Genomic DNA, 25,434 nt, shown 5'->3' on the forward strand with positions numbered 1-25,434 from the left:
ACAGCATATTAAAAAGCAGAGACATTACTTTGCCAACCAAGGTCCGTCTAGTCAAGGCTATGGTTTTTCCAGTGGTGATGTATGGATGTGAGAGTTGGACTGTGAAGAAAGCTGATTGCCGAAGAATTGATGCTTTTGAACTGTGGTGTTGGAGAAGACTCTTGAGAGTCCCTTGGACTGCAAGGAGATCCAACCAGTCCATCCTAAAGGAGATCAATCCTAGGTGTTCACTGGAAGGACTGATGCTAAAGCTGAAACTGCAATACTTTGGCCACCTCATGCGACGAGTTGACTCACTGGAAAAGACTCTGATGCTGGGAGGGATTGGGGGCAGGAGGAGAAGGGGACGACAGAGAATGAGATTGCTGGATGGCATCACCGACTCTGTGGACATGAGTTTGAGTGAACTCCGGGAGCTGGTGATGGACAGGGAGGCCTGGTGTGCTGTGATTCATGGGGTCGCAAAGAGTCGGACACGACTGAGCGACTGAACTGAACTGAAGTTTTATTTAGTTTTCCAATGTGTAGAGACACCCTATATGTAGAGGAAAGGGAAATTACATCCAAATAAAAACAAAAGACAGAATCCTCTCCTCTTAATGATTCTGACCAGAACCGTTCTTTATCAAGAGGGTTACAAAATGATGATTTTCCTCTCTTACAGTTACTGTACATATCCTGTTTGGCACTGTTTTAAGCAAGAGTGTTTTAATCTCAATTTATTTACTTATTCATCTGTTTATCTATATTTTTAGTGGTTTGGCTTTATGGATTTCATTTCTTTTCAGTGCTGTAGAGTTCTTACACATTTTTTTCTCAGAATCCCTTTAAACTTAATAATTATTGAAAGAGCTTTGTTTATAAGGTATGTATTTAATATTTAGTGTATTGAAACTAAAATGGATTTTTAAAAGTATTTAATAATTCATTAAAAATAACTCTAGTAAATCCATTACATATTTATGGAAAGAATATATTTTGATCAGAAATAACTATACTTTCCAAAACAGAAACATTTGGAGAAAAGAGTAGCATTGCTTTGTTTTATATGCAAATCCTCCTAATGTGTAACTTAGTAAAAGACAGGTGGATTTTTCATATCTGTTTCCTCATTCAGTGTGTTACTATATCACATACCATGTAACTTCTGAAAACTCCATTGTACATTCATGAAAAAATTAAAAGAGGAAAATAACATCTTAGCATTATTAAAACTGATTTAGCCTCAGAAACACCCTAAAAGGGTCATAGGCACCCTGCAGATCTCCCTTTCACACTTTGACAATTGCTGTTCTGTAATTCCTGGGTTATTTTGGTGCTCAGATTATTCCAGATTTAGCCAGTGTCTGCACCTTCACGCTGGCTCTTAAGTTCTTGTAATAGGTCCCTATTATCATCATTGTTTTTTTTTAAACTCTTGTTTTTTTGGCATAGCAAGATGTTCCAGGCTCCCCTTGAATCCACCCTGCCCTAGGCCTGAAATCAACCATTTTTCTGAGGAATCCTGATTTCTTTTGATGGATGATGGCATAGAGACCAAAATTTGAGAATTAGGAATCCTTATTGCTACTAAGACCTTTGCTTCTAGGCTCTTTCTGCAAATAGAACCAGAAAAATGTATACATGTATATGTGAAAATACATATATCTGTGTACAAATACATGTCTGTCTTATTTATCATAAGTAGCCAATATCTCCAGTTTCAATCTGACCTCTGGTCTTTTTTGCCTTTTCCCATTGCATGTCTATGTATCCTTCCACAATGAGAACCCTGGCTTCCAGTAACATGAATACATATATACATTTGCTGAATCATGCATCTAAAGTAGTTTCAGAACTGCCTTACCCATACCACTACAGGAAACAAAGATACTATAAACAGTTCAGGATGTATCTGCAGGTCTTTTCCTGCCCAAGACTTTGGGTGCATATGCAAATACCATGTTCCTAAGTTACCTGCTAGAGTTCTTTCTTTTCTTTCCCCATTCAGCGTGGTTGTGTTTTTAGTCTGAAATAAAGTTAGGTGTATTTGTTTCAGCTCACTTTCATTTCCTTTATTTTCCTTTCACATCTATGTTTATTTAATTTTTTGAATATATAGAACATAAGCGTGTTTTCATACTTATTCAAAAGTACATACTCAGACAAGTACCACTCCCTTACTGCGTCTAAGATCTTTGCCTTCTTCTTTCAAACCTAACCTAAGATTGAACATAACAGGGTTTTTTGCAATGAAGAGTAAACGCAATTCAAACAATGCTTCAGTGTTCATTGGCCATTTCCTATCCATAGTAATTTCTTGCTGGTGTATTGATTCCTATGCCCTGTATCAACATATGTGCCACTGGGCCTGTCTCTCCAGACTAGTGTTCAAGATGACTTCAGGAAGTACAAAGACAACCCATTACATTTTAAAGATATTTATCTGTTTTACGTATGTTTGAATATAATGCAACTGGTATATTAAGTGTTCTTGCCTGGAGAATCCGAGGGACGGGGGAGCCTGGCGAGCTGCCATCAGTGGGGTCACACAGAGTCGGACACGACTGAAGTGACTTAGCAGCAGCAGCAGCAGTATATTAAGTCAGTGATTTTCTGGGTTTTTTGGGGGAGAGTTGGGGTAAAGTAAAAGTGAATATTGAAGAATAAAACAAGTCAAAATTAAAGAAAAATATTAGGGAATTAATACCACAAAATGTGACCAAAATTGCAAAGCAGGCACTTGAATGAGTGATGTTTAGGGCTCTGTACTCTAGCTCTTCTTTCCCTTGTCTGTGTCTAGGGTCCTTATACTCTGTGCCAGAAACCCAGTAAAACAGATGAAATCTTTTACCTAAACCCATCATCTACCTGATACCAAAGAATCGTACCTTTTTCTTCTTTTAACTAAATGGATTCCATATTTTTTAAAACAAAGTTTTAAGTTTGGGAAACAATACTTTGGGCTTCCCAGGTTGTGCTAGTGATAAAGAACCCGCCTATTAAGAGATGCAAGTTCAGCCCCTGGGTCGGGAAGATCACCTGGAGGAGAGCATGGCAACCCACTTCAGTATTCTTCCCTGGAGAATCCCATGGACAGAGGAACCAGGCGAGCTACAGTTCATAGGGTCACAAAGAGTCAGACACAACTGAAGCAACTTAGCACAGCACTATTACTTACACGGACTTGAAATCCATATACCACTGACCATTATTGATCTACCTAAATTCAGACTTTTGACTATTTTAATTTAATATTGTTTAATATTAAGTAAATATAGTATTAATTATATTGTTTTACTTAATATTCATGGAGTATACCACTGTTGATTGTTTATTGTTGTATTAGGCCTTATTAAACTATACATACATTAGATTTAATGTCTTTGTTATTAAGTTAATTTTTAAATGTAAATTGACCATAAAATTGGACAATTGAGTAAGTACTTATATTTACTCCATTTACTAGATGGAATATTTTTTTGCTATGATACGTAGAATTGTTTTTACAACTCTTGTATGAAAACATATTAGAATGAGTAAGTGTTCAATTTGTGCATAATTTCTTACTAAGTACAAAGCATAAGTTTTATTCCCAGTTCGTAGTTGTACAAGTAGCATTTATTCCAAAGAATAGAATAGTCTTAAAACAGTTTATTTGAGGGGGAAAACCCATATCTGGTTACTAACAGTTTATTCATTAAATTAAAGGCCTTATTTTGTATTGTTGAAGGTGTGTATATGTATTTCATAAACCTTTGATGTCATCTATTATCAGTGACTAATTCATGAATTACTCTTCTTGTCTTTCCATATACACACCAATAGATAGGACTTTTGATTTTAAAATTCTTAAGATAGTTAAATGAGGTTTATAAACTCGAGGGTAGGAAATATATAGATATACATGTGTATGCATTTACCAGCGCTGCTGTGAATGGTAGACCTCTCCATTCGCTCCTCGTGTGCTCAGTTTTATTGATGTACACTTACAACCTTGTAGAACACACATGAACTTTCAGAAGCCCATCTATTAGAATTTTGTATTTTAGACTATAATTTTCTGTATTTGTTATTGCTAAAAAGACAAACTTACATCTTAGCATTAAGTTAGGGACTATATGAAGGCATAGGTATTTTGACTCTCAAACATTTTGAAAATTGTCATGTAAACATACTTTAATAAATTTAGTCTATGCTAAATTTATGGTACCCTTGTTATTATGATGTGTTTATATATGTGGGTATAAGTAGCATTTTAGTAAAAATATATGTATATATGTTGAGCTTCTGCTATGAGAGTAATGCAGCTGTCATTGTTATAGGCTCCTTTTACCCTAATTCTTGTCCCTGTAGCCTGGGAGCTTTACTACTGATCCCTTGTCCTGCTGTGTATTTATTAGGTAAGATAAGATAAGCAAAAGGTAACTCCTCTTGGAGAACCTCAGGATTAAATCAGCCTAATTAAATGAGTCTATAATAAAATGCAGAGATTCCTTGACCTGATCTCAGAGTTTTTAGTCATTAATGGCTTTTCTATGAAATCCTAACCTTTCACTTACTATTGCTAAGGCAGAGGAAATAAAACTAGCTGCTCAGTAATCTTAGGCTTCCCTTTTGTAGTTCCCTATCTCCTGCACAGTCACTCCTAGAAGTTTCCTTGTCTATAATTGAAAAAAAAAAATTTTTTTTTGGCTGCTCCTTACGGAATGTGGGATCTCAGTTCCCAGATAAGGGATGGAACATGTGCCCCCTGCATTGGGAGCGTGGAGTCTTAGCCACTGGACCAGCAGGGACAGTCCCGAAGGAATTTTTTAATTGGTAGAATTTCATGTCATATAGGAGAGAGATTTGCAGGGAACAAAGTCAATTTCTTGAATTGTGTCACCTAGTCTGTTTGGATTAGTGTAAGGATGGCCTAGGAGTAGGAAGAGAAAGTAGTGTTTTGCAAGGCCCAGATTTCTCTCCCTGACTGGTCTGATCATTGTAAAGCCATACTCCCCCCCTCATCATTATTTACCAGTGTCTTCTCTCTTTTAACTTGCATTGCCTGAAATAGGCAGGCACACTTGTTAACTGTTGGGATGTAGAAAATTACCTGGTTTCTTCAGGATCAAAGCGTCAATGACAAAGAAATGTGTTTTGAAACCATCATTTTGATAAAGTTTCTTCAAAAGGATAGAATCAGGACTTTTTGACATACAGTTGTTTTACAATATTATGTTTCAAGTATATAGCAAAAGGATTCAGATATATATACACACATACATGCACATATATATAAATGCACAGAGACACACATATATACACACATGCATACTTTTCAGATTGTTTTCCATTATAGGTTATCATAAGATATTGAAGATTGTTCCCTGTGCTATACAATAAATCCTTGTTGCTTATCTAGTTTATGTATAGCAGTTTATTCCTATTAATCCCACACTCCTAATTAATTCCTCACTTTCCTCCCTTTCACCTTTGGTCACCATAAGTTTATTTTCTATGTCTGTGAGTCTTTCTGGTTTGAAAATAAGTTCATTTGTATTATTTTTTAGATTTCACGTATATCACGTATAAGTAATATATAATATTTGTCTTTCTGTGACTTAATTTAGTATGATAATCTTTAGGTCCATCCAGGTTGCTTCAAATGACAATATTTCTTTCTTTTTTATGGCCAAGTAATATTCCACAGTATAGTGTATTCCACACTACATCTCCTTTATCCATTCATCTTCTGATAGACACCTATGTAGCTTCCATAGCTTGGCTATTGTAAACAGTGTGCTGTGAACATTGGGGTACATTGATCTTTTCAAATTAGAGTTTTCATATTTTCCAGATACATGCCCAGAAGTGGGATTGCTGGATAATTTGATATCTCTGGTTTTAGTTTTTTAAGGAACCCCCCTATTATTTTCCATAGTGGGACCAAAAATGTTGATTCCCTTAGGCAGTAGCAGCATCCTCTAGATCTCTCGTATATATACTTGCAGGGTATGAAAGAGTTAAATACTTTGTTGTTAATAAAAATGTTTTTTTAATTGGCCTACAAATTAATTGGTTTCTCTTTTTCTCTACACAGAACCTAGACTTATTCTGCCCAAATTACTTTTTCGTACTATGGTAGGAAATTTAAAATTTCTGAAGTAGTTTTAGTGACAGTAGTAGTAGTAACATTGTACAGGAGACAGGGATCAAGACAATCCCCAAGAAAAAGAAATGCAAAAAAAGCAAAATGACTATCTGAGGAGGCCTTATAAATAGCCGTGAAAAGAAGAGACACGAAAAGCAAAGTAGAAAAGGAAAGATATGCCCATTTGAATGCAGAGTTCCAGAGAAGAGCAAGGAGAGATAAGAAAACCTTCCTTAGCGATCAATGCAAAGAAATAGAGAAAAACCATAGAATAGGAAAGACTAGAGATCTCTTCAAGAAAATTAGAGATACCAAGGGAACATTTCATGCAAAGATGGGCTCGATAAAGGACAGAAATGGTATGGACCTAAGAGAAGCAAAAGATATTAAGAAGAGGTGGCAAGAATCCCCAGAAGAACTGTACAAAAAAGATCTTCACGACCCAGATAATCACGATGGTGTGATCACTCACCTAGAGCCAGACATCCTGGAATGTGAAGTCAAGTGGGCCTTAGAGAGCATCACTACAAACAAAGCTAATGGAGGTGATGGAATTCCGATGGAATTCAGTTGAACTATTTCAAATCCTAAAAGGTAATTCTGTGAAAGTGCTGCACTCAATATGTCAGCCAATTTGGAAAACTCAGCAGTACCCACAGGACTGGAAAAGATCAGTTTTCATTCCAATCCCTAAGAAAGGCAATGCCAAAGAATGCTCAAACTACCACACAATTGCACTCATCTCACACACTACTAAAGTCATGCTCAATTTTCTCCAAGCCAGGCTTTAGCAATACGTGAACCATGAACTTCCATATGTTCAAGCTGGTTTTGGAAAAGGCAGAGGAACCAGAGATCAAATTGCCAACATCCGCTGGATCATGGAAAAAGCATGAGAGTTCCAGAAAAACATCTATTTCTGCTTTTATTGACTATGCCAAAGCCTTTGACTGTGTGGATCACAACAAACTGTGGAAAATTCTGAAGGAGATGAGAATACCAGACCACCTGACCTGCCTCTTGAGAAACCTGTATGCAGGTCAGGAAGCAACAGTTAGAACTGGATACAGAACAATAGACTGGTTCCAAATAGTAAAAAGAGTACGTCAAGGCTGTATATTATCACCCTGCATATTTAACTTATATGCAGAGTACATCATGACGAATGCTGGGCTGGAAGAAGCACAAGCTGGAATCAAGATTGCCAGGAGAAATATCAATAATCTCAGATATGCAGATGGTACCACCCTTCTGGCAGAGAGTGAAGAAGAACGAAAGAGCCTCTTGATGAAAGTGAAAGAGGAGAGTGAAAATGTTGGCTTAAAGCTCAACATTCAGAAAACTAAGATCATGGCATCTGGTCCTATCACTTCATGGCAAATAGATGGGGAAACAGTGTCAGACTTTATTTTTTTGGGCTCCAAAATCACTGCAGATGCTGATTGCAGCCATGAAGTTAAAAGACGCTTACTCCTTGGGAGGAACGTTATGGCCAACCTAGACAGCATATTCAAAAAGCAGAAACATTACTTTGCCAACCAAGGTCCGTCTAGTCAAGGCTATGGTTTTTCCAATAGTCACGTATGGATGTGAGATTTGGACTGTGAAGAAAGCTGATCACTGAAGAATTGATGCTTTTGAACTGTGGTGTTGGAGAAGACTCTTGAGAGTCCCTTGGACTGCAAGGAGATCCAACCAGTCCATCCTAAAGGAGATCAGTCCTGGGTGTTCATTGGAAGGACTGATGTTGAACCTGAAACTCCAATACTTTGGTCACCTGATGCAAAGAGCTGAGTCACTGGAAAAGACCCTGATGCTAGGAAAGATTGAGGGCAGGAGGAGAAGGGACGATAGAGGATAAGATGGTTAGATAACATCACTGACTCAATGGACATGAGTTTGGGTAAACTCTGGGAGTTGATGATGGACAGGGAGGCCTGGCGTGCTGCAGTTCATGGGGTTGCAAAGAGTCAGACATGACTGAACTGAAGTAGTTTAGAAACTGCTTTTTCTAATACCTAATTCTAAATGAAATCTATTCTTTTTCCTGTTAATTCTCTTATCATAGGAGGAAGTGTGCAATATCTAAAGAGAAAATACTTCTTTTAATAGTGACTGTGTCATGTGCTTTGCTCTTAGCTGCTTGCTGCTGCTGCTGCTAAGTCACTTCAGTCATGTCCGACTCTGTGTGACCCCATAGACAGCAGCCCACCAGGCTCCCCTGTCCCTGGGATTCTCCAGGCAAGAACACTGGAGTGGGTTGCCATTTCCTTCTCCAATGCATGAAAGAGAAAAGTGAGAGTGAAGTCGCTCAGTCGTGTCCGACTCTTAGCGACCCCATAGACTGTAGCCTACCAGGCTCCTCCATCCATGGGATTTTCCAGGCAAGAGTACTGGAGTGGGGTGCCATTGCCTTCTCCCCCTTAGCCGTTTAGTAGTGTCCAATTCTGTGATCCCAGCAGTGTAGTCCTCCAGGCTCCTCTGTCCATGGAATTCTCCAGGCAAGAATATTGGAGTGGGTTGCCATGCCCTCCTCCAGGGGATCGTCCCAACCCAGGGATTGAACCCAGATCTCCCACATTGCAAATGGATTCTTTACCATCTGAGCCACCAGGGAACCCCAGGAATACTGAAATAAGTAGCCTATACCTTCGCTAGGAGATCTTCCTGACCCAGGAATAAAAACAGGGTCTCCTGCATTGCAGGTGGATTCTTTACCAGCTGAGCTACCAGGAAATTCCTGACTGTGCCTTGGGCCTTTTAAAAATGTAATATTCACTTTTGTCTTACAGGACAAACTATTCGAGAGAAAAGAATTGTAGAAGCAGCAAATAAAAGAGAAATAGACTATGAAGTGGGGGATATCCCAACAGAATGGGAAGGTAAGTTTCTGCTTTTAGTTGTAACTTCTAGAAGGCAAATTATTTATATAAAAATAATTAAGAACATGCATAATTTCATGTTTATTCTCTTTGCAAAAACTTTTACAATCTGAATTGACAAAACTTTTTTTAAGCTTTTGTATTTCTTTGAAAGTTGTGACGATGTCACATTTCAGCAAGGAAACAGTGAGAACTATGAAGCATTAGCAGAGCTCAGACTAGGGTGAGGGGAGCAAAGCTCCGTATATGCAGAATTGAAGGAGGCACTCATTTTTGTGTGCTGGTCCTAAACTTGCCCAACCTCAGGATTTGAATTCTGTTTTTGTTTCATTCTCTACCCATATGAACATCTTCCCAGGTGGCTCAGTGGTAAAGAATCCACCTGCCAAGCCGGAGACACAGGTTTGATACCTGGGTTGGGAAGAGACCCTGGAGAAGAAAATGGCAACCCACTCCAGTATTCTTGCCTGGAAAATCCCATGGACAGAGGAACTGGGTGGGCTACAGTCCATGTGGTCGCAAAGAGTCAGGTACAACTTGGCAACTAAACAACAACCCACATGAACATAGGGAAGTAACTCATACGTCTCAGACTTAGTCTTCTCTTTTCTAAATTATGGATAATATTTGTTTTAAATGCCATTTAGAATATTTGTTCAACTTAACAATTAGCTGTCGCCATATTTAGACAAGGATGGACACTTGACCCCTGTCAGGAATTTGGAAAGTGAAAGAAAAGTGAAAGTGAAGTCACTCAGTCATGTCCGACTCTTTGCGACCCCGTGGACTGTAGCCTACCAGGCTCCTCCATCCATGGGATTCTCCAAGCAAGAACACTGGAGTGGGTTGCCATTTCCTTCTCCAGGGGATCTTCCCGACCCAGGGACCAAACCCAGGTCTCCTGCATCGTAGGCAGACGCTTCACCTTCTGAGCCACCAGGGAAGTCCGTTTGGAATTAAGGTAAAAAAATCAAAGAAAGAGCTAATAATAGCAGTCTTTCCATATGACTGGGAATAGTAACTTATGAACTTGGTAGCCTTTGGAGACTGTCTTCAATCCACCACTTAACCTTTGTTACAGAAAAAAATCTCTTTATCTACTAAGAAGAAAATGGAAACCAGTCTGGAAAGAGAAGTACAATTAACCCTTGAACAGCACACTTTTTGTTTTTGTTTTTGATTTTGTTTGTTTGTTTTGAACAGCACAGGTTTGAAATAGGTCCACTTAGACACATTTTTTTCAGTGAGTTCGTGCTGTGGTATTACATGGTCATTGGTTGGTTTATTCCGCTGATGCAGAACTGCAGATATGGAAATCTGACTGCAAAGTTATAGGTGGATTTTTAACTGCGAGGAGATCAGTGCTCCTAACCCTGTGTGTAGAAAGACAGAATGTTTCCTAGGTTTCCAGCAACTTTCAGTACCTAGTTCCTTTTCTTTCTGAATGATGTTCAGCTGCAGGTTTGCCTTTGTGTGTTATAAATTGTTCCTTTCTCTTTACTAATCCTTAACCTAGTGCTTGGCACATAGTAAGTGCTCAGTAAGTGTATATTGAATACTTTAAACTCTTGCGTGTTATTTGCAACTAAAGGAAACTTAACTGAAACACCAAATTGTGCTCAGTTGCTCAGTCATGTCTGACTGTTTGCAACCCCATGAACTGCAGACTTTCAGGCTCCTCTATCCATGGGATTTTCCAGGCAAGAATACTGGAGTGGGTTGCCATTTCCAACTTGGGATCGTCCCCACTCAGGGATTGAACCTGTAACTCCTGTGTCTCTTGCATTGGCAGGCAGATTCTTTACCACTGAGCCACGTGGGAAGCCCCATGCCTATTTTATATCTGATATTTGTCAAGTGTTTACCTGTTTACCTCATATTATGCCATTGCTTTAAATCGTTATATATATAGTACACTATATATGTTCAGTCACTCAGTTGTGTCCAACTCTCTGCGACCCCATGGACTGTAGGGGTCCAGGTAGCCCACCTGGCTCCTATGTCCATGGGATTCTCCAGGCAAGAATACTGGAGTCAGTTGCCATTGCTATCTCCAGGGAATCTTCTTGACCCAGGGATCAAACCTGTGTCTCCTGTGTTTCTTGCATTGGCAGGCAGGTTCTTTACCACTATAATCCTATGAGGTAGACATGGCAGTTTTACCCATTTAACAGAGAATCTAAGTTCTAGAAAGATTAGATAAGTAACCTGGGTAATATAGCTATGCACTGCAAGCAGTCAGCCCTTTGTTTTCTAGTGGGTTTAGTATAATACCTTACACATGGTAGCTATAGTCATTGAGTTATTTTTATGTCAGCATGTAAGTGTAAATATGTCTCTGGAAATACCTTTTCTATTTTTCCTTATTAACTATGAAAATAGTAGAACTATGAGAAAAGAAGATAAAAGCAGAGACTTTTTAAAGAAGTACAGAATATAAACTGGCAACTTCTAGGAGTAATTGAGCTTTCTTATTTTAACAGTTTCCAGTGTTATAAGCCTGGGTGGCTCAGATGGTAAAGCGTCTGCCTGCAATTCAGGAGACCCGGGTTCAATCCCTGGGTTAGGAAGATCCGCTGGAGAAGGCAATGGCAACCCACTCCAGTACCTTGTCTGGAAAACCCCATGGACAGAGGAGCCTGATAGGCTACAGTCATGGGGTCGCACAGAGTCAGACACGATTGAGCAACTTCACTTTCACTTTCAGTGTTATAAGCTACATTTGAAATTCTCAGATAGTGCCTCCCACTATCTGAACCTATAATGAACCTATCTTTATCATATTTTCCAATATTAGTATAGAATTAAAAATGTTTACAGAAGTAAAGAAATAGGTAATGACTCATATTTGAGTGTTTGAGACTTTCAGAAAATCAGAATGAAGTTCTGATGCTTTTTATGGGTCTGTCCTGATCTGGTAATTAGCATAACTGTCCTGTGGGTCATACCCTTAAATGTATCATCTAAGCGCTGAAACAAAACTTATTTTTATAGTGTTGCATATCAATTAAATGTAAAAAATAAGAACTCCATGAGTGAAGTGAGTCAGAAAGAGAAAGATAAATATCGTATTCTAATGCACATATACAGAATCTAGAGAAATGGTTCTGCAGAATTTATTTACAGGGCGGCAGTGGAGAAACAGACATAGAGAATAGACTTATGGACATGGGGAGACGGGAGGAGAGGGTGAGATGTATGGAAAGAGTAACATGGACACTTACATTACCATATGTAAAATAGGTAGCCAATGGGAATTTGCTGTATGGCTCAGGAAACTCAAACAGGGGCTCTGTATCAACCTAAAGGGGTGGGTCGGGGAGGGAGATGAGAGGGAGGTTCAAAAGGGAGGGGATATATATATACCTATGGCTGATTGATGTTGAGGTTTGACAGAAGACAACAAAATTCTGTAAAGCAATTATCCTTCAATAAAAAAATTTTTAAAAAAAGAACTCCATGCCATGAAAAAATAAAGTGAAATATAAATATGTACACAAAACACTGTATACAGGAAAGGAAAGAGAAAAAACTTAAATAATGTCAACCCCAAATGAATCTAAAGTATTTTCAGGTCCAAATGAATATTATATTCAATTATTAGTAGTAGGGTACAGGTTCCCACAAGCTGCATTTCTGCCACAGTATGTATCAAATGGTTCAACCTTTTCATCTATTTGTATACTAAACATCTATTGAGGACCTCTGAATTCATGAAGTTTATATTCTGGAGTGGGAAACAATAAATCAGATAAATAACTATATGGTATGTTATTGGCCCCAGAAAATAAATCTGATAAAGGGAGTAGGGAGTATCGGGGAGGGTTTTGCAGTTTTAAGTAATTTTTTAAAATGGCCTTGTTGAGAACATGGCTTTTGAATAAAGGCAGGGGAAGAAGCTGGTCGTGCTGATAAGTAGCAGAGGAGCATTCCTAGAGAACCAGGGCTGAAGCCCTGAGGCAGGAGCATGCTCTGGGTTTTAAGGAACAGCATGGAAACCAGTGTGGCTGGTAGCAGGTGAGGTTAGAAGAGCAGTAGGATGCCCAACCTTGCAGTCCTTTTGTAAGGACTCTGGCTTTTACTCTGAGATTGGAAGGCAGTGGAAGGTTTGAAAAGAGTACTTGTATGCTCTGAATTACGTTTAACAGGATCAGTCTGGAGGCTGCACTGCAGAGAGACTGGCTGGGGAGGAGGGCAGCGCATAAACAAACCTTGGAGACAGGATGCTCTTGAAATAATTCAGGCAAGAGTGAATTGTGGCATGGACCAGAGTAACAGTGTGAGTGGAAAGAAGTAGTTGCAGTCTGGATCTCTTATAAAAGTAAAACCAATGAGATTTGCCGATACATTGGATGTGGAAAGTGGGAGAAAAACAGTCAGGGCCGACTTAAACTTTTGGGCCTCACCTGGGAAAGTGCAGTCGCTCTTGACTGAGTGGGACAAGACTGGAGGAGCAAATCTGCGAGAAGAAACCCGACCAGTTTTGAAAATTAACCTTGAGATAGCTGTTCGGTATCCAGGTAGAGATAGTAAGTTGTATGTGAGGCGAGAACTTAGTGGAAAAGTTTGGACTGGCAATAAAACGTGAGAGTTGACAGCAAATAAATGGTATTGAAAAGCCAGGAGACAGGATGAGATAGGAGAGAGGGTATATGTAGAGAGAAAGTGAGAAGTTCATACAGTATGACCCAGCAATCCCACTGCTGGGCACATACCTGGAGAAAAACATAAAAATACCCTAAAGACATAGAAGCAACCTAAGTGTCCGTCAACAGATGTATGGATAAAGAAGATGTGGTTAAAAAAAAGAGGGTGTGGTACAGTGGAATACTACTCAACCATGAAAAAGAGCAAAATATGCCATTTGCAGCAAGATGAACGGGCCTAGAAATTATCATACTAAGTGAGTCAAAGACAAACATCGTATAATATTGCTTATATTTGGAATCTTAAAAACATAGTACAGATAGACTTATTTACAAAACAGAAATAGTGTCACAAATGTAGAAAACAAATTTATGGTTACGGAAGGCCAAAGGGGAGGTGGAAGGGATAAAGTAGGAGCTTGGGATTAACATATACACACTGTGTGTCTGTGTGCATGCGCTGTCAGTCATGTCTGACTCTTTGCACCCCCATGGTCTGTAGCCCACTGGGCTTCTCTGTCCATGGGGTGTCCCAGGCAAGAATACTGGAGTGGGTTGCCATGCCCTCCCCCAGGCGTTCTTCCTTATCCAGGGATTGAACCTGCATCTCTTGCATTTCCTGCATTGGCAGGCAGATTCTTTACCACTAGCAACACCTGGAAAGCCCATATACACACTACTATGTATACAAAATAGATAACTAAGGACCAGTGTATAGCAAAGGGAACTCTAGTCAATATTCTGTAATAACCTATTAATATATGGGAAAATAATCTAAAAAGAATCGATACATGTGTATGTATAATTGAACACCTGAAGTTCATTTTTCACCTGAAACTGACATAACCTTGTAAATCAACTATTGTTGTTGTTTGGTCACTAAGTCTCGGCCTACTCTTTTGCGACCCCGTGGACTGTAGCCCACCAGGTTCCCCTGTCCATGGGATTTCCCAGACAAGAAAGACAAGAATACTGGAGTGGGTTGCCATTTCCTTCTCCGGAGATCTTCCTGACTCAGGGATCAAACCTGTGTCTCATGAATTCTTTACCATTGAGCCACCAGAGAGGTCCAAAACCAACCATACTCCAATTGAAAAAAAGAATTATAAAGAAAGAAAGCGAGAAGTTCAAAGACTGAGCCCTAGGTTTTTCTAAAGATTCGAGACAACAAAGAAAAAAAGGAGCAGCCAGAAAAGTAGGAGGAAATAAGGTAAAGTTTCAAGAAGAAACAGGTGATCAACCATGTCAAATGAGGACCAAGAATTAATTCTTGGCTTTAAGGACAGGTCACCGATCCTGACAAAAATAGTTCTGTAGAGTGTTAGGAAGAAAAGCCTTTAGAAAAAAGAATAGCAAGAGAGAATTTCAAGAGAATAAGTATAAGTAATGCTTATGAGAATTTATCTGTAAAAAGCAAAGGAGAACATTGAGGGTATACCTGGGTGGGGAAGTTGAATTGAGAGGAATTCGATTGTGTTTTTAAAGACAATAGAAGTAACCAAATTTTTAATAGTGATAAGAAAGTTCCAGTTGAAAAGGAAGCATTAATGACGCAGGAGAAAGACCTTGAGAAAGCAACATGGGACAGAATCTAATACACTTGTGGAAGAATTGGCCTTTGACAAGAGCATGAAAAGTTCATCAGGAGGAATAGCAGAAAACTAGAGTATACTATCATAGATGGAGGTAGGTCAGTAGATGTGGTGGTAACTTGTGTAAATTCCTTTTTGATTCCTCCAAATGAAGCACAGAGAGATTAAATAGCTCCCTAAATACAAAGAGCAGCTATAGCCATGATTTGAACCCAGATTATCTGTCTCCCTGATGGCTCAGATAGTAAAGAATCTGCCCACAATGCGGGAGACCCAGGTTCAATCCCTGAGTCGGGAAGATTGGACACGACTGAACAACTTTCACCCTTACTTTTGTCTGTCTCCAGAGTCTTTACTCTTAATATTATCTTGTATTACCCACCTCATAATGACAAGGCCTATTTCTACCTATCCTTCAAGTATTGGAGTAGACATGAATTTCTTTGGAAGTCTTTCCGACCCCACCCCTCACCCCCTAGTGCTAAGTGGGATATTCCTTTCATGTTTTTCCATCTCACTTTATGCCTCCCCCCAAACATAACAAAACACACTGCGGAATACTGTCTTAGAGTATTCACTGTAGGATATCTACCTCTTCTCCCTGGACTTGAAGATTCTTTAGAATAAGAGTCGTTACCTTGTTCATCATTGTATTCTTAGGGCCGAGTTCAACACTTTACATAAAATAAGTGCAAGCTCAATCAATATTTGATGAATGAATGTATTTTAAATTGAAACTACACGAGGAATAAACATTTTGGGGACTTAGCTGACATGCTGCAAATAGTCCATTTTAAAAAGAAAAACATGAAATGGCACACTAAAGCAGCTGGTACCAGATATAAAGGACACTCAAGGTTCAGATGTGGGAGGTAGTATAGTACCAGCTACTGAACTTTCTTATAAAGTTTCAGGGAACCTTTAAGTTTCATCCATGTTGTGATACGTAGTTCTTATACAGAGCATCTCAAAAGCTTTATCTTTCTGATTCAGGTCACAGTTGATCTTCCTTTTTCCTGTTTTGTTGTTTTTGGTAAGTTTAAACTAGTCTTTTGTTGATAATAATAAACATTGTTAATAAGAACCCTAAAAATACATGCAAAGTAGAGTATAATAGGAAGAGACAGAAAGGTTCTGGTCCAGTATTTATTTATTTATTAATTTATTTTTTATTGGAGGCGAATTTAGTATTTATTTTTAATGGAATGTTAAACTTTACTTAACCACACATACTCATTAAAATGTAAAAATAAATTTCTAAATAAAGTCAGGTAAAAATTAGTTTTCAGATGTATTCATCCATACCTGTCTATCCTTAACACAATAATGAATCAGTTCAGTTCAGTCGCTCAGTTGTGTATAACTCTTTGCGACCCCATGAACTGCAGCACGCCAGGCCTCCCTGTCCATCACCAACTCCCAGAGTCCACCCAAACCCATGTCCATTGAGTCGGTGATGCCATCCAGCCATCTCATCCTCTGTCGTCCCCTTTTCCTCCTGCCCTCAGTAATATCTCTGCTTTTTAATATGCTGTCTAGGTTGGTCATAACTTTCCTTCCAAGGAGTAAGCATCTTTTAATTTCATGGCTGCAATCACCATCTGAAGTGATTTTGGAGCCCAGAAAAATAAAGTCAACCACTGTTTCCACTGTTTCCCCATCTATTTGCCATGAAGTGATGGGACTGGATGCCATGATCTTAGTTTTCTGAATGTTGAGCTTTAATATCTCAATAATGAATATCTCAGTATAAAAGTACTTTCATTGCTTTATTATTAATAAATAATAATTGTTTAACGTGCTTTTCTCAAACCACAGGAACATCAGACATAGATGGGGCCTTAAAGGACTACCCACCAATAATTTTCAAAATAAACTTCAAAAACTAATGTAAGGGCATGTCCCAGCATCAGAAGACCTGGGTTATGCTCAGGTCCTCCAATGTCCATTTATTATGTTGGTCATTTTGGACAGATTGATTTACCTCTGTTTTTGATCTGTCAAATTAAAAGGCTGGGTTCAGTATCGTTTAAGGCCCCACCTATGTCTGATGTTCTGTGATTATGTGAATCTAGAATTATCTCTAATCAACTGATGTCCCAATTCAAAGTTTCTGGACCTACTGTAAAACCAAATTGCTTGGCTGGGAATTATTGAGAGTTGATGGTGATCTCCTTTATTAGATGATAAGATGGCTGCATGTATTAATTATCTATTGCTGCTTAACAAATTACCCCAAAATTAGAGGCCTAAAATAATGAACTTTTAATATCTCACAATTTCCATGAGTCAGGAATCTAGGCATGGCTTAAGTGGATCTTCTGTCTCAGGGTCTCTACCAAGCCTGCAGACCAGGTGTTGGCCTGGTCTGCAGTCATCTCAGTACTTCTCTCAGGGCCCATCTGTTTTGAACTCATTCACATGGTTTTATCAGGCTGTGGAATATCTATTTTCAAGCTCACTCAAATGGCCATTGCCTGGCTTCAGGTTCTTCCTAGCTATTTGACCTAGGGCCTTAGTTCCCTGATAACTTTAGCTTTCTAAGTCTTGATATCAGGTACTGTTAGTCCTTCTTTTCTGAAGTTGTTTTGGCTATTTGAGATCCTTTATATTTACATATGGATTTCAGAATCACTTTGTTAATTTCTATAAAAATACCTCCTGGGTTTTTGGTTGGGATTGTGTTGAATCTATAGATCTCTTTGCAGAGAACTAATATCTTAACAATAAGGATCTCTTGACCCCTGAACATTGTATATCTTTTCATTTAATTTAGGCATTCTTTAATTTCTCTCATCAGTTTGTAGCTTTCATTGTATCTATATTGCACATTTTTTGTCAGATTTTTTTCCTAACCACTTCATATTTTTGATACTATCATAATGATAATGTTTTTCAAGTTTAATTTCTCATTATCAAATAAATATTCAGTAGACTTTTGTATGTTGATTTTGTATCCATTACTTTGCTAAATTCAGTTATTATTATAGTAGCCTTTTTAAAATAATTCCATTAGACTTTCTGCGTAGAAGATCATGTTGTTTGTGAATAAAACATTTTTTTAAATTCTTTCCAACTTGGATATCTTTAATTTGTTTTATTCTCACTGATTTGCATTGGCTAGAACTTCCAATAAACTGTCTAGTAGAGAAAAGAATGAACGGTCTTGTCTTATTCCTTATGTCTTACTTTTTTAAATGTATTTTTGAGTTATCTAAAATTTTCTTTAGAATTTTTATATCTGTGTTCTTGAGGGATACTAGTTAATAATTCTTTTTTTCTTGTCTTTCTGTGATTTTGGTATCAGGGTAATGCTGATCTTGTGAAATGCATTTGGATGTATTCCTTCTTCACAAGTCTGTAAGAGTTTGTGTCGAGTCATACTACTTCTTTAGGGCTTCCCTGGTAGCTTTACTGGTAAAAATTCTGCCTGAAAGGTGGGAGACCTGGGTTTTATCCCTGGGTTGGGAAGATCCCCTGGAGAAGGGAAAGGCTACCCACTCCAGTGTTCTGGCCTGGAGAATCCCATGGACTGTATAGTCCATGGGGTTGCAAAGAGTTGGATATGACTGAAGCAGTTTGGCATAATTTCTTTACTAGACAGGATATTCAGGTTATCTGTTTCTTCTTGAATAATCTTTGCTGGGTTGTATTTTCTAAAGAATCTGCCATTTCATCTTAAGTTTCCAAATTTTTTTTTGCATAAAACGGACCATAGTATTATCTTATTTTTCTTTTAATAGCTTCAGAAGCTGTGTGGTGTTAACCTCTTTCATTCCTAGTTGTTATAGCTACAGTGGGTACCCCCAGATTCTGTATTGAAGTCTTAACCCCCAGTACCTCAGACTAGGGGCTTCTCAGGTGGCACTGCTGCTGCTGCTGCTGCTAAGTCACTTCAGTCGTGTCCGACTCTGTGTGACCCCATAGACGGAAGTCCACCAGGCTCCCCCGTCCCTGGGATTCTCCAGTGGTAAAGAATTCACCTGCCAATCCAGGAGACACGCAAGAGAAGTGGGTTTGATCCCTGGGTCGAGAAGATACCCTTGAGTACAAAGTGGCAACCCACTCCAGTATTCTTGCCTGGGAGAGAGGAGCCTGATGGGCTAAAAAGTCATGGGGTCAGTGACTGAGCACACCTCAGGCTATATTTAAAGACAGTCTTTAAAGAGATAATTAAGTTAAAATGAGGTCCTCAGGACAAGTCTTAATCCAATATGACTAATGTCCTTATAAGAAAAGTCCATTAGGACAGAGGTGTGAACAGAGGGGGGACCTTGTGAAGACACAGGGAGAAGACTGCAATCTATAAGCCGAGGAGAAAAGCCTGTGAAGAAACCAACCTTGCCACCACCTTGTTCTCAGACTTTCAGTATTCAGAATGTGTGAGTCTAAGATTTTTCAGTGTCAGGGATGTTTTTAGAACAGATGCCTGCTGCAGTTTTCCTCAGTGTGTGTTGGCCATTATCCCTTGATAGGGGATGTCATCGGTATTGCGGGGACCAGAGCCTGCAACTGGATGTTGAGTGGGGCCTCTGCTTTGTTCTGTGCTTCTCACAGCCCTGTCTGGGGTGGATTCTGCTCCCCACTTGTTGGAGTAGAAGCCCCCAGGTCCGTTTCTGAGTTGCGGTGTGAGGTAGGTGGGGCTAGAGTACTTCCACTGGGAGAGGAGCTACTGAGAATTCCGAGACATGCACTCTGTGGTGTTGCCAGTCACCTGATGTGTGCGTTTACAAAGTGCACTCTTGTGGGCACTGACCTGGACCCCTCCTCATCCACTGGAATGCAGGCAGTCGGCCCAGAAGTCCCTCAGGCTCTGTGCTCACACAGCCACCAGCACAGCTCTGATGGCACAGATCTGCTGAGGTTAGGTACTAGGACCTGCCATAGTGGCGTGTATTCTCACACATGGCCCCATCATGGGAGTTGCAGGGTCAGCCCAGTACCCAGCTGCACTTGCACGTGTGCACACTTGCAGAGCCTGCAGCTGCTAGTGCCAGACCTGCACACCCCCAGGAGTACCAGTAATTGTCTCAGATGTCCTGAGGGTGCTGAGCTTACAGAGGCGCCAGCACCTAAATCCTCCAAAAACACCAGGACGTGGCTCACATTTCAACCCCACCTCCATATGTGGGCTGCCCACAGGCACTTGCACACTGCCAGACCTCTTGGAGGCGGAGCTCCACCTGCTGTGAGTACCCGAGAATGCCGGTGAGGCTGCTGTGGTGGAGCTCCGAGAGCCGGCCAGCCTCCTGCCTTTGCACACCCCTGTTTGAGGCCTGGGCCGCGCTGCAGACTGTCTCTGGGCAGCCAGCCCCAGTCCTTTCCCCAGGGCAGTCCACTGACGTCGAGTTTCAGCACCCAGCCACCGTGCACACCAGCACAAGACTCGCATCTTGGGCTGGGTAGTGCAGTGAGGTGGTCAGGACCATCTGCGCTGGTCCTTCTTGGTTCTGCCTGCCACGAGCCAGCGGCTGCACTTTTCTCTCAGCCTCCGGAGGGCCCTGTCTGTCCTGGCTGATCTCCCAGCTGTTGAAGGCAGTTCCCAGGGTAAAGGAACCTTTTTTCTTTCACAGCTCCCTCCCAGGGGCTCAGGTCCTGTCCCTATTTCCTTTTTTTTCCCCCCTCTCATCCTTCCCAGTTACATGGTGATCATTCTTGCATCTGTGGATGTGTGAGATCTTCTGACCCTGTTCAGTAAGTATTCTAGGAGAATTGTTCCACGTGCAGATGTGTTTGATGTATTTGTTGGAGGAGGTGAGCTCCACAGTACTTGGTTCCACCATCTTGATCTTTCCCCGCTTCTAGTTCTGAGGCTTGTTTATGATTCAGTTGTATTTCCCTTTGTGGATTATCAGCTATATTTCTTTGATTTCTTATTTTAGTGGCTGCTTCAGGTTTTGTAGACTACCATCTTCAGCGTATCAGAGTCTTTATGTAGTTATTCTATTTCATATAGAGTACCAGAACCTTATAGAAGTAAACTACCATTTTTTATAACGTTTCTGTTACTGTCATGTATTTTAGTTCTACATATGTTATAATCTACAGTCTACATCATTATTTTTATTGAAACAGTGAGCTAGCATTTAGAGATGTTTAATTAATAAGAGAAATATAACATTTATCCATATTGTTAGCATTTCTAATGTTCTTCAGTCCTGTTTGGAGATCCAGATTTCCATCTGGAATTATTTTCTTTTAGTCTATAAGACTTCCTTTAACATTTCTTTAAATATGAGTCTACTGGCGTTGAACTCTTTCAACTTTTGCATGTCTGAGATATATTTTTAAAGATGTTTTAAAGCTATTTCTCTGCATGTAACATTCTAAGTTGATAGCTGCTTTGCTTTCTGTAGTTTTAACATATTCTACCTTACTTGGAAGTTTCTGTTGAGAAATCTGTTGTCATGCTTATCTTTATCCGTGTGTATGTGATATCTATTTTTTCCTGTGGCTGATTTAAAGTTTTTCTTTTTTTAACTGGTTTTGAGAATTTGATTATGATGTACCATGATATAATCTCTTGTGTTTGATATTTCTTGAGCTTCTTAGACCTGCTGATTTGGTTTCCATCAAATTTAGAAAAATTTTGGCCACCGTTTCTTCAAACATTTTTTCCTGTGTCCTGCTTTGTCCTCTTTCAGGTTCTCCATTCACAGCGTTAAGCTGCTTGAAGGTGTGTTACAGCTCACAGATGTTCCATTTACTTGTAGAAACTTTTTTCTCTTTGAGTTTCAGTTTGTATAGTTTCTCTTGCTGTATCTTCAAGTTCACTGATCTTTTCCTTCACAATGTCAAATAACTATTAATCCATCCAGAGTATTTTTCATGTTGGCATTGTAGTTTTCATCTCTACCAGTTTGATATGGGTCTGTTTTATATCTTCCAGGTCTCTGCTTAACACGTTCAAACTTTTCCTTAGCTTTTTGAACATATGGGGTGCGGTTGTAACTGTTTTAATGTTCTTGTCTTCTAATTCTACCATCTGTATCTGTTTTCAGTTGGTTTGGGTAAGTTAATTTTTTTTTCTTCTCAGTATGGGAAGTGTTTTTCTGCTTCTTTGTTTGCTCGGCAATATCTGATTGGATGTCAGACATTTAAAATTTTTGCCTAATTGGATAGTGGATATTTCTGTGTTCATATGTATATATATATATATGTATATTTGAGCTTTGTTCTGAGACAGTAACATTACTGAGAAACAGGTTGATCCTTTCAGGGCTGACTTTTAAGATTTGTTAGATGGAACTAGAGCACAGTTTCATCTACAGTAATAATTCTGCACTGTTGATACAGATCACTTCTCAGCACTGTGCTCTGCCCCGTCGATGCTGAGGTTTCCACTCTGGGTGGTGGGCATTGACGTTGCTCTTGACCCTGTGCAGACCCTGAGTTCTGAGTTCTGCTCTTTCTGATCCTGTCAAGTGGTTCTCCTCCTGACGTCCAGAGTTCCGCACTTACCTGAACTGATCAGTGCTCTGCTGAATACTTGGTCTTCTGCTCATCTCCATCCAGAGTGTGGTCTCTGTAGCAGTTTCCTGTCTGGTAGCCTATCCTGTGAACTTTAGCCTCCCTTCTCTCCCTGGACTCCCAGCCTCATCTCCAGAATTTAGGTAGTATGGCAGGTTTGGCTGGATCCCTTCCCTGTTGCCACAGCCTAGAAACTGTCAGAGCATTGAGCTGAGGCAATTGTAAGGGTAACTCTTTTTTATTTTACATCCCCAGGGACCACTGCGTTTATTACTCGATGTCCTCTGTCTTGAAAACTGCTGTTTCATATCATTTGTCCCTGTTGCTCCATCTTGAGTAGAAGCAGAAGACAGCTTTCTTTCAGTGAGCTTAATGCATTTGAGATTCATTTGTTCTTGCATGAATCAGTAGTTTATTCCTTTTTATTGCTGAGTAGAATTATATCATGTTGATATACCAGTTTGTTTAATCTCTTCACCAGCTGAAAGACATTGGGGTCATTTACACTTGATAGCAATTGTTAAGTGGAGCCGCTGTGCCATCTGTATATCTTCTTCTTTTTGCCCAGCTATTTTTTATTTGGTTGGCTTTTTTCCCCTATTTGTTTCCTTTTAAGAATTTCTCATACGTTCCTCTATGCAAGTCTTTACCACACATGTGATTTGCAAGTATTTTTTCCGAGTTTGCGTTTTCATTCTCTTCCCTGTGCTGCTTGAAGAGGACACATTATTGATTTTGATTAAATCAGATTTATCATTTTTTCTTTTATGCCTCATCATGCTTTTGGTGTTGTACATAGGAAATTTTTGCCTAACCCAAGCTCACAAATATTTTCTTTGGTGATTTCTTCTAGAAGTTTTAGAGTTTGTGGTTTTACATTTATAACTGTGATTCATTTTGAATTATATTTTGTGCCTGGTGTAGATATCAGTCAGTTTGGACATGGATATGGATAGTCAGTTTTTTCAACACTTTTTTAATTGTGTTAAAATATGTATAGCATAAAGCTAACTACCTTAATCATTTTTAAGTGTATAATTGAGTTGTACTAAATACATTCACTTTGTTGTAGAGCTGTCACCACCATCCATTTCCATAACTCTTTTCATCTTCTAAAACAGAAATTCTATACCTATTAAACAATAGCTCCCATTCTTTCTTCTGGTCTTTTTTATGTCGTGTTGTTCATAATTTTCCCCAACTGTGCATGCACATGGTTATTTTTAGCCCCTCATAGTTTCTTTGTATTTTGTTACTGGAGGAGACATTTGTCCAAGGGCAGGCACTGCAACAAAGGGTCACAGGTCCCAGCCTGTCTCACATTCTCATCTGGATGCTTGAGTGTGGAAGGACCCACTTTTGCACATTTGTAGTTGTTGGCAGCATCCAGTTTCTCATGGTTGTAGGGTTGTGAGAAATAGTTTTTTGCTTAATGTTGGCCAGTGACCACGATAACCTCCTAGAGGTCACCAGCAGTTACTTGCCACATGCTATTCCCCAACATGACCTTTTTTTCCTTACAGCCGGCGAGAGAAAGAGAGACTTCAACAAAAAAAGATTGCTGTATTTTATGTAACATCATCATACAATCATGTGCAGCCATAACCTTTGCCATATTTTCATAGTTAGAAATAAGTCACAGGTTCTGAGCTCACTCAAAGGGAAGAGATCATACAGATACACGATCACCAAGTGGTGAGGGTTGTCAGGCTACCTTCAGAGTCTGTTTTCTGTATACAGTGACAAAGGAACATTATGTTGAGTACAAAAGAGCGTATAAGATTCCGCTTATATTAAATTGTAGATAAGCAAAAGTAATCAACAGCGACAGAAAGCACCACTTGTTGGGGGCTATGGGTGAGTTAAGGTGGGTGTTTGCATATAGTCAGACACTTGGGAACTTTTAGGGTAATGGAAATACTCTATACACTGATTGTGGTGCTAGTCACACGGTTGTATACATGTCAGAACTCATGGAATTACACACTTAAAATGGTTTTACTGTATTGTATGTAAATTATACCTCAATTCAGAAAACTAAGATCATGGCATTTGGCCCATCACTTCATGGGAAATAGATGGGGAAACGCTGGAAACAGTGGCTGACTTTATTTTGGGAGGCTCCAGAATCACTGCAGATGGGGATTGCACCCATGAAATTAAAAGACGCTTACTCCTTGGAAGGAAAGTTATGACCAACCTAGATATCATATTAAAAAGCAGAGATATTACTTTGCCAACAAAGGTCCACCTAGTCAAGGCTATGGTTTTTCCCGTGGTCATGTATGGATGTGAGAGTTGGACTGTGAAGAAAGCTGAGTGCCAAAGAATTGATGCTTTTGAACTGTGGTGTTGGAGAAGACTCTTGAGAGTCCCTTGGACTGCAAGGAGATCCAACTAGTCCATCCTAAAGGAGACCAGTCCTGGGTGTTCATTGAAAGGACTGATGCTGAGGCTGAAACTCCCAATACTTTGGCCACCTGATGCGAAGAGTTGACGCATTGGAAAAGACCCTGATGCTGGGAGGGATTAGGGGCAGGAGGAGAAGGGGACAACAGAGGATGACATGGCTGGATGGCATCACCGACTCGATTCACATGAGTTTGGTTGAACTCCGGGAGTTGGTGATGGACAGGGAGGCCTGGCGTGCTGCGATTCATTGGGTCGCAAAGAGTTGGACACGACTGAGAGACTGAACTGAACTGAACTGAAAGTTGATTAAGGAAAAA

General features: G+C 39.7%; 1 protein-coding gene across 1 annotated transcript in view; it reads left to right on the forward strand.

The window, feature by feature from the left end:
* NDUFAF2 (NADH:ubiquinone oxidoreductase complex assembly factor 2) overlaps positions 1 to 25,434 on the forward strand; it is a 178,865-nt gene that overhangs the window by 93,692 nt on the left and 59,739 nt on the right. Inside the window, exon 2 of the mRNA XM_055422015.2 lies at positions 8,908 to 8,997. Coding sequence (XP_055277990.1) covers positions 8,908 to 8,997 — 90 coding nt within the window. The remainder of the gene's footprint in view (positions 1 to 8,907; positions 8,998 to 25,434) is intronic.

Source organism: Moschus berezovskii, chromosome 18 (assembly GCF_049115385.1).
Source record: "Moschus berezovskii isolate FMDL1 chromosome 18, NW_MosBer_1.0, whole genome shotgun sequence".
In the NCBI taxonomy this organism is placed as follows: domain Eukaryota; kingdom Metazoa; phylum Chordata; class Mammalia; order Artiodactyla; family Moschidae; genus Moschus; species Moschus berezovskii.